This window comes from Perna viridis, chromosome 2, assembly GCF_037379345.1.
Source record: "Perna viridis isolate PV_CMFRI_1.1 ecotype Kerala chromosome 2, ASM3737934v1, whole genome shotgun sequence".
Classification (NCBI taxonomy): domain Eukaryota; kingdom Metazoa; phylum Mollusca; class Bivalvia; order Mytilida; family Mytilidae; genus Perna; species Perna viridis.
The window spans coordinates 49,240,477-49,251,343 of NC_142446.1; the positions used below are offsets into that span (position 1 = coordinate 49,240,477).

Genomic DNA, 10,867 nt, shown 5'->3' on the forward strand with positions numbered 1-10,867 from the left:
TAAAAAGTGCAGTCTCAATTTAATCGGCTAACAAATAAAACAAAGAAAATACTTATCTGACTCATTGTTGGTCATTTTCTTCGGCAAAAAAAGTATGCAGTTCACAACTCGATCACAACACGATTTGTCCGTGCACATTAACTGGTGCATTGTTTTGCAAACCAGTCCAATACCAACTACTAGTTCGTCCCCAGAAAGGTTCGCCTCTATTTCAATTTCGTACCAATTTCAAATTCGAAAAAACGTATTTTATATAAATACTTGATCCTTTATAAAATTATTTTTTTTCCATATTATGTCTCCACAATAATTTAGATGGTGTGAATGAACCGTGAAATAAACTGACCTGAAAATGTATCTTTCTGAGTGGACGATGCACGAGTAAAATAAAATTTTGTTTTAATAAGTATAAAGTGCATACTTTTGAATTTTAGTGACCAGTGCTTCCAAAAAAGGATGTTTGAAGGATGTCTGAAGTTACACGATTTTGAATTCATTTTTCAATAGTTTTGCCAAGAGGCCAGTTAATTCTTAAACGGTTCAAGTTTGAATAACCTACTATAGGATCACATAAGCATACATTTCATAGTAAACCACATAGAAATATCAAAAACTCATAAAAAGTTATGTTATGAAGTTTGCTTTCCATTTTCTTTGTTCCTGGCGTGACTTCGCGGAGCTTATTGTAAAGTATCTTAAAACACGTGAAGTCTTTAACCTATCTTCACTTACGAACTGTGTGAAAATATAGCGTAAATCTATAAGACGGCTTTAAATAGTAATGGATTATTTTTTTCTTCTAACGCATTTTGAAGACATGTCTTCAAGACACACTTGTAGTGTCTTCAAGACATGGCATAGTCCATATCACTGAAATCAGTTTAAAATCCATTTTGGAGGCTCCTGATCATTCTTTGACATCATGTCTTCAAAACACGAAAACAATTTTTTTCGTGTGTCTCGAAGAAATTTTTAATTCCAGGGATGTCTTCAAGACATGTGTCTTGAGACATCTCAAGACACAAAATAATCGAAACCAAGTCTCAAGACGTTCCACTTATGTCTCAAGACGTCTCAAGGTCACTGAGGTCTATTTCCAATGTTATTGTATGATGTTTAGTCAGAAAAGAGTTAACAATAATTCTTTACAACTTAAAAACTAATGTGCATGCACTCCATCAAAAACCGAAGTGTATAGAGCATTTGTTTCTTGTTTGATATCACAATGCTGAATAGGTGGCACCATATACAAATTGACAAATGTTATAAAACAGAAATATAACCCTAAAATACATAAAAAGACTTATAAAACAACAAAGAAAAAAGAAACCAAGACTAAAATAAATAAAAATAAAACAACAATACTATTGTAAAAAACTTGATGCTACTGACATGTTATTCTTTCTGTTGTTTTTTTAAGATTGTCCATTGCAAGATAGTTATATGTGGAATGATGTCCAAGGTCAAATTAAAGACTTCGTGCAAATGTTGCTAAAACCAGTTGCCATGTTTCACAATCCTTTTTATAAGCGTCCGCACAAATTAATTCTTTGTGATACATGGTTAACAGATGAGGAACCAGCTGGTATGTATTGTATAATATTTCAGAAGAGGTACACTGACTGGTTAGTTCTTGTTTAACCCATTTCAGTATTTTATTCGTTTTTCCAAATTTTCCATACAGATTAAGATAAGTTTTTTGTCGTTGTGGTGTTTCTCAGACTTTCGAGGTATATAAACACGAATTAAAACTGGAAAGTGATAACACTAATGTCCACAAGCTCTACGCATTATTAACCATTGCAGACAGGCCTTAAAAATTTCTCGGGTGTTATTCAAATCATATGTCGTTTTACAATCGGATAACGTCGCTTAAAATCATTCACTTTTTCCCGATCTTGCAAGATTTTTGCATTTTTCGAGAGGGCTGGCTGCAGCGTCTAGAGTGAATCACGAACGTCAAACGCTGTTTTGGAGCTTGTAGTTTCCATAGCTATCCTCGCACTGACGGTCTGCTAATAATTCCGGTTTCCTATGCATATATAGGTAGATCATACTTATTTCATGGTGTATTTTTTTTCTGTTACGATCTTGCAAATTTTACAGAACTATTTTTCTTTGTACAAATAGTGTTTCAAATGATGTTGTATAGGATAGGAATTTTAGTTGTTAGAATATCACAATAAAAAAGGACCCCCAATTTTCCTCTTAAAATATGTCAAGTTAGTGTTTCTTGTACAAGTTTTAAAGAAATTTTTTTATAAGCATTTTAATTTTAACTCGATAGTTAAATTTCAGATTTTATCTATCTTGAGTGGAGAAATCCTGTAATCCCATCGATCGAGACTGAAGCCGCTCTAAGCTGGTGATTACATCTTATGTAAAAATGCACCTGACTTTTTAACTACCCGGTGGTGATTAAATTTCCTCGAGCGATTCCCGCCATGTTACATTTTCCAAATTTTCTACAGATTTATGCGAAGAATCAATTCTTCTTATTCTTAATTTGAATCATTTAAGCTCGCATGTTGAACATCTTTATTTTACCATCTCAAGGGGAGAAATAATTTGAACCACTTATTACTGAAGGAGAATTTATTTGGTTTTTTTAAATCAACATATGCTAAAAAATCCGTTTATGCCAGTACTTCTGTAGATATCTGGAATCATATGTTAATGATGGTAAACCACCACATGCATCTTTACCTGAGAGGCCGTAGCGAGAACGGTGAGCTATACGGTAACATGCACGTGCAAGTAAGCTAGTGTAGAATGATTTGAGCAAAATTTCAACTAGAACATCTAAAAATCATCGACTAATAACTTAAATAGCAAAATTGGGTTGGAAGTACTTACAATGTTTGCATTATGAGAACGTAACATTTTAATTAATGTTGTCCCTTTTACTTTCGATTTAAACTCAATTCCGAAAAATTACAATATTGAAATGCCAAACTTTTAAGTGATTAAGAAAATGCATATGCGGTTAAACACACACACACACACACACACACATAATTACATTTACAATGATACCTTATACTGGTCAAACATATATGATGTGCTCGTTTATATGCAATGCTTACTCCATTTTATACATTTTTACATATTTACGATCTGCATCTTCATTTATGGATAAATTTGATTATTATCTTCCCTATATGTATTTAGCATGTTACACTGTTTTTGTTGTGTAATTTTAACTACTGACGCAAAAAGTATTATACCAATATTTAAATTGAAATTCAAAATTTTTTGCAGTGTTTATCTACATATTTACAATATGTAGTTTATATCATAGAGAAATTAGCTAAATAACTTGACTGACGTTGTGGACACTGTTCATACCATAAAGTGTAACGCCAAGAAGACGTTTTTTAGCGTTTAGCGATCATAGAGAAACGTTTCTTTTAAAATATGTTAACGACGTATTATTGCTGTGCGTTAAAATTATGCTGGATTTGAGTTCATATTTTTTTGCGTTGCAAAAAAAAAATGCATTGGATATTTTCTTTTGGAATCAATTTAAGTTACTGTATTATTCATTTTTTTTGTGAAAGTTCTAAATGTCATATGAAAAATCCGTCCATACTATTTCATAATAGATTCTGTTATGAGTTAACGATCACGAACGAAGTAACACATCCGAACACATTTGACCAGTGCATGGTACAAGTTGTCACCAAGCATCAATGTCCCGTTTTCTAATTATATATACTACCAAAAACGATGAAAGAATGATACCGATATTATTCAAACTTTTTACTGCGTTTCTATGGGCAACTTTTGTTGTTTAGGGGCGGCTACAGCCTGTTTGTGGTATGAGGATTTCCTCGTCGTTCATTGAAAACCAATGGGTGGCCTTGGGCTGACATTTTCATCCCGATGTGGTTGTTGTTTCTTTGATATGTACACCATACCTATTCTCGTTATATTTGTACTGTGTTTATATACATATAAAAAATGTGCAGCTTTCATTGTGAAGAAATTTGATAAATATTTTTTTTACTTTTTTGGAAAGGTGAACTTATCCATTTTTTTGTCACTTGATATTGTAGACGGTACCTACATTGCGTAATCTGTAACTCAAGATGATATGGAGAAATATTTTTTTAAGTTTTAGCATGTAGAACGTAGCCTTTTTACAGCAGTATATGGTACCATTAGTACATTACATATACTTGAAGAAATCGGTTACCCCATTGTAGTAGTTTTAAGTCGCCATAACGAAGTTTTGCGACTTATTGTTTTTGCTCCGTTTCTTATTGTTATTATCATTAAGTCGCCGACCACGAAGTGGCGGAGACTTATTATTTTAACTGTGTTTCTTCTTCTTCTTATTATTATTATTTTAATTCTCCTGTCATAAAATTTTCATTGATTTGTCAGCACGTTTTCTCAAATACGCCTGATCTGATTCAGATGAAACTTCTCAGGAAGTTAGAATTACTCTTCGGAAGATGCAAATTCCAAAATTTTTATTCCAGTTGCCGCCATTTTTTTCAAAATGGCCGCCGGACTGGACGTGTCCATTTTTTACACCGGAAAATGGAATATCATATATCTCGAACATGGCCGCCTCCGCGATAAAAAATTAAGAGCTGTTTGATTTCGATGAAATTTGATATCCAGGTTCTATACGCTGACTCGATTAATTATGAGCAGTTCCTATTGACGATATGTTTCTCAAAAGACTGATCAGGAAGCGGGAGGCGACCTCTACTCTTTTCGTGGAAACGTGAATTTGAATTATTATTATTATTATTATTATTATTTTAATTCTCCTGTCATAAAAAAAAAATGCCCAAGTGCCCGCCCTTTTTCTCAAAGAGGCTGGTCCGATTGAGTTGAAACTTTGCAGGAAGTTATAACTACTCTTTGAAAGATGCAGAATTTCAAAAAAAAAAAAACAATTCTAGATGCCGCCATTTTTTTTCAAAATGGCCGCCAGACTGGACGTACCCATTCTTTACACAGGAAATTTGACTATCACATATCTCGGAAACCGCTGATCAGTATTTGATAAAACTTGGTGTATAAATTGACCTCCATAGTCCAAACAAAGTCACGGAAAAAAATCGCATGCGTCCTGGCCGCCAGCGCGGTTGAAAATTAAAATTTGTCTGATTTCGATGAAAATTGATATCTAGGTATTTTAAGTCGTCCTGATTAACAATATGCGGCTCAATAGGCAATTTGAAGTACATATCGGACGCCATTTTCAAAATGGCTGCTAATGCGCGCGAAAAATCAAAGTTGTCCGATCTTAATGAAAATTGATATCTACGTTCTTTAAGACGTCCCGATTAAGAATCTGCGGCTTAATAATTTGAACTCCGGATCGATTGCCATTTTCAAAAAAGGTGACACCGCGGCAAAGATTTAAAGTCGTTCGATTTCGATGAAATTTGACATCCGTTTTTTTTGGGCCGCCTCGATTTATCATAAGCAGTTCCATTGACGGTATGTTTTTCAAAGGTTGATCAGGAAACGGGAGGCGACTTCTACATGTTTCGTGGAACGTAAATTTTAATTATTATTTTTTTTTTACCGGTGAACTTGTCCGCGCGTTTTCTTGGAAACAAAAAGAGAGATCGGAACAAAACTTGCTGGTAAGTTGGCCTCATCCCACAAAATTTGGAGGGCGCTTTAGCGGAAAAGGGGGATAGTTCATAATTTAGGACATTGCGATATCTCGGAAACCTAGGTGGCCAGGAATTTCAAAATTGGTGTGGTGGTGGAGTTGGATGATCTCTACAATATTATGCAAAAAAGTGAATCGATATATATTATGTTGCTAGGCAGAAAAAACAAAAACAAAAACGCAAAAAATCGCAATTTTTTGTGATTTTTTAAAGGTTTTTTCTTTATGTAGGTTTGTTTGTTTGTTGGGTTTAACATCCGAGCAGCAATATTTCAGCTATATTCAGACGATGAACATGAAATTGATGATAAAATGAACATGAAATGATGAAATGAAAAAGAAATGAGACACAAGGACAATGGGGTCGACAAATTTTGATTGCCACTGAAAATAGGGAGAGGTTGGTAGGGTCGGGCAATTTAGCCTCCTGTGGCGGAGCCCTATGGTTCCTACTCCGGAAGAATACCACAGTAGGGTTCTTTAACGTGCGAGGAACGCGACATCTTTCCCAACACGGTGCACCACTACGGTTTGCGCTCAGGTTTTTCGTATTATAGCCTGACAACCCCAGCATGTAACACGCCAAGGGTACACCATTCCACCACCTGGGGCACACATCCCAGTTGCTCTGTGGGCAGAGTGCCCTAACCCCCGGCTAGGGTTTTCTGATCACTATTTAGTCGCCTTTTACGACAAGCTTAGCGCTGCTGCAGGCCTATTCTTTTAACACCCGGACCTGCACGAGGCTCTTTATGTAGGAGAAATGACTTGAGATATCTTCATCAAGCTTGGGATTTATATAGAACTATCGAATTGCCATTGAATGTTTATTTGAGATTTTTTTTAGATGGCTGCCATCCAAAACAAGGTACCCTCTTGGAAAATTATGTAAATGTCATTAGAATTTAATGAAAATTCATATTTAAGCTTAAAATTGTATGCCAAATTCAAATATTTTGGAATGTTAACCCATAGATATTCACTTCACAAAAAAATTAAAAGGAGGGGTGCTTCAGTCGAAAAGGGTATAGGTCATAATATAGGACATTGTGCCATCTCCTAAATCTTAGTAGCTATCAACTTGAAAATTGGTTTGGTGGCAGAGTTTTGTGATCTCTATAGTATTATCCCAAAAAGGTGTCTTGGTATTCCATGTGTTGCCATGGTAATTTTCCATCGCAACTTTCCCACTTTCACTTTGCTGTCAGCCATGCTCTTTGTGTGAATTCTAATCACTTCGGCACCTGGTTAAATCGGCACCAGATAGAGCCACTTCGGCGTCTGGTTAAATCGGCACCTGTTTTTCACTCGTCTTATATTATTGATTAAAAGTACCAAATCTACGTTGTAACAATTTTGTAAATATATGTAAAAAAAAGACTGAAAATTAAAGAAATTCGGACATCATATTTTAATCTTCTTCTCGGAAAACCATTTGGCCCATAAAACCAAATTTAGGAGGAATAGTGAAACGCCTCTGAGCTTCTGGTATTATTATCTTAAGAGGGGATAGCAACCATTGCATTACCTATGGAGTGATGAGTCTACAGATGTGCACTCTACACACACACACACACAAAAATAAAATAAATAAATAAAAAGGGGATAGGTCACAAAAATCAGCCGGACTTTTCAATAGAATTATCAAAGCTTGGTTAAGTGCATATTTTGCCCCGTGCGGGTCCGGTGTTAAAAGAATAGGCCTGCAGCAGCGCTAAGCTTGTCGTAAAAGGCTTTTCATTTCATCATCATATCATGTTCATTTTATCATCAATTTCATGTTCATCGTCTGATTATAGCTGAAATATTGCTACTCGGACGTTAAACCCCAACAAACAAACAAAAATAAGTGCATCTTTTTAAATATCCAAGATGGCTGCCATTGAAAGTAAAGTGCCCCAATAAAAAAAAAGTGTTGAATTCATCGAAATTTTATGTTATTTTAGCTTAATATTATATGCAGATTTCAAAATTCTGGGTTCTGAGAGTATTTGGGGAACGTGATGGGACTTTTGTGACTTGCTTGCTTATTATTTTTTTAATTCACCTGTTTACTTGAGTGTCCGCCCTTTTTCTCAAACGTGGCTCGTCCGATTGAGATGAAACGTTTCAATATGTTAGAACTACTCTTCGAAGGATGCAGAATCTCAAAAAGAAATTTCCGGCTGCCGCCATTTTTTCAAAATGGCCGCTGGACTAAAGGTATCCATTTTTTACACCGGAAATTGGAACACCAAATATCTCAAAAACTGCTGATCAGAATTTGACCAAACTTGGTATAAATATTAAGCTTAAGTTCCAAACAAAAGCCCGAAAAAAAAAATCAGCGTGCGTCTCGGCCGCCACTACGGTCGAGAATTTTTATTTGTCAGATTTTAATGAAAATTGATATCTAGGTTCTTTGAGCCGTCCCGATTAATAATCTGTCAATTGTCAATTTTAGCTACGTGTCGGCCACCATTTTCAAAATGGCCGCCAACGCGTCGAAAATTCAAATTTGTCCGATGTCGATAAAAATTGATATCCAGGTTCTTTGAGACGTCCCAATTCTTAATCTTCAGGTTCAATTGACAATTTGTATAAGGGTCGGCCGCCACCGCGCTCGAAATTTCAAAGTTGTAAGATTTTGATGAAAATTGATATCTAGGTTTTTTAAGACACCACGATTAAGAATCTGTTGCTCAATCGATAATTTTAACTACATATCGACCGCCATTTTCAAAATAGCCGCTACCGCGGTGAACAATTCAAAGTTGTTCGATTTCGACGAAATTTGATATACAGGTTCTTTACGCTACCTCGATTAATTATAAGCATAAGCGATATGTTTCTAAAAACACGGATAAGGACAGGGAGGCGACTTCTACACGTTCCGTGGAAACGTAAATTTTAATTATTATTATTATTTAAATTCTCCTGTGATAAAATTTCATTGATTTCTCCGCCCTCTTTCGCAAAAACGCCTTATCTGATTGAGATGAAACTTCACAGGACGTTAGAACTACTCTTCCGATGAAATTTGATTTCCAGGTTCTTTACGCTGCCTCGATTAATGATAAGCAGTTCCATTGACGAAATGTTTCTCAAAAGATTGATCAGGAAACAGGAGGCGACTTCTACACGTTTCGAAGAAACTTAAATTTTAATTATTATTATTATTATAATTCTTCTTCTGAACGTAAAGATGTCCGGACGATTACTCCGAGACCGTTTATTCGATCCATATCAACCTTGGCTCAAATATCAAGCATGCTCAGGGGGTGTGCATGCTACTTGCGGAATTTCAAAATGGCCGCCAAAACAAAACTCGGAAAAAATGAAAAAAATCTATAAAATTTATGGAACTCATTAGATGTATGAAAATAGCTCAAAATGCTGTTTTTGACATGTCGACATCATAGGCGGAAAACAATTTCAGAAAGCCGCCATTTTTTTCAAAATGGCCGCCAAAATCGACAAAATTTCAACATTGTTGGATTTCAATGAAATTTGATTTCTATGGTAAACATTACATCCTGAATTCAATGGCGGCTTCAGATTTTATCTTAAAGTCGCCATTTTGTTTTCAAAATGGCCGCCGAAATCGGCAAAATTTAAACTGTTTTGGATTTCCATGCAGTTGATATTGACGGCAAAGAATGTATTCTAAATCAATGGCGGCTTCAGAATTTGACCATATGCCGGTTTTGGCGACTTTTGTGTTTTGCTTGCAAACACAGTATTACTTGTTAATTGCATAGTGTTTACACACTAACTGTCTTGTGTGGCCTCAAATTTACGACGGTAACACAGACCCAGACATTATGAAACAGTTGTAAAAAAACTCTTATGGACAACTTAACCAGTTAAAATCAAAGTTATAATATATATATATATTTTCCGTATTGTATTACATGTAATGAAAAACAAAAAACAGAAGAATAACAAAGATTTACATATTACATTGTATTTCATTCTACATCTTGCAGCAGTCAATAGGAGATACAGTTGTAAAAATGTTATGGAGCAACTTAAGCAGTTTCAAGATGTAATAGATCCATGGTACGGAATAGAGCAGGAATATTTTGTATGTGGGAAAAACGGCTTACCAGTTAGTTATGATCCAGTAAATTTTGACTACAAGAAGTTATGTACGTCTTGTATTTGACAGTTATGAGTAGATAATACAATGTATACTAGTCAACAAAAGATAAGATTTAATATTTTTTATCAAAGAATTATTTATGTATATATAGGTAAAACAATTATGATTTGGATACCGCAGATTGAATGCGAAACATAATATTCGAGAAATATATGATCGTCATAACAACAGATTTTGGAATCAGCTACAGATGGGATAATTTTTCTTTCTATTTCCGCCAACTTAACTTCCGTCCGTTTTTGGTTCAGAAACTGTCTGAACGAGACTTGATTTTTTTTATATTGTAAGTCACGTAGAACCGTGACGTTAAAAAAATTACCAACCAATCAGAAAGCTTGTAACAAGTCAAATCAAATTATTGAAAAAAAATTACATTTTTGACAAGTTTAATAACCAACAAGGCAATAATTAAATCGGAACAAAAACTGAGGAACTTTTTATTGCTATCTTATGCAAAACAGTGCCACACCAGTAGGGTAGATGAAAACCTAAATCTGATATTGTTTGAAGTGCATTGTATTTTCCCCCGCCATTCCCTTTTTCAATGAAGGCAATCAAAAATATTTTGCACCGTAGGTGTATTCTAATGCATTCTATTATTGGGTGAATTTCAGAAATAAATAAAAAACAAAAATTGCATATAATTGTTTACATTTACTGTGCTTTGAATTGTTTTTCGTGAGTAATTTAATAAACATTAGAAAGCAAGTAAAGTTATCGATGCTTTGCAAAGATACATGCACGTTTAAATACCTAAAACAAGGTTTTTATTCATTTTCCGTCATACAAAAATAATCTGCATGCAACATATTTACAGTATCTGACGGTTCCTATTTCAGTCATGTTTAGTAAATGTGGATTTCGACACGACGCAAATATGTCAATTGAAAGAGATCTCTCGTCAAATCATATGCTGGCATGTAGATATGCTGGAATTAAGTATGGAGGGAACATAAGAGAAAATTCACCATCGCAGGTATAGAATACATTCAAACAAAACTTTTATTGATTAAGTGTTTGTCAACATTTACTGAAATGTACATGACATATAACATTTTTTATCTGTAAGTATTACGTTG

General features: G+C 34.7%; 1 protein-coding gene across 4 annotated transcripts in view; it reads left to right on the plus strand.

Moving 5' to 3' along the window:
* The window catches only part of LOC148625581 (glutamine synthetase-like), a 32,650-nt gene that overhangs the window by 19,742 nt on the left and 2,041 nt on the right, over window positions 1-10,867 (plus strand). For 2 of the 4 annotated variants that reach the window (XM_088569159.1, XM_088569158.1), the window contains exons 3-6: window positions 1,421-1,585; window positions 2,657-2,728; window positions 9,613-9,774; window positions 10,628-10,764. In XM_088569159.1, the coding sequence (XP_088425285.1) occupies window positions 1,421-1,585; window positions 2,657-2,728; window positions 9,613-9,774; window positions 10,628-10,764 (536 nt within the window). The remainder of the gene's footprint in view (window positions 1-1,420; window positions 1,586-2,656; window positions 2,729-9,612; window positions 9,775-10,627; window positions 10,765-10,867) is intronic. The other 2 variants (XM_088569161.1, XM_088569162.1) reach the window with 2 other exon arrangements.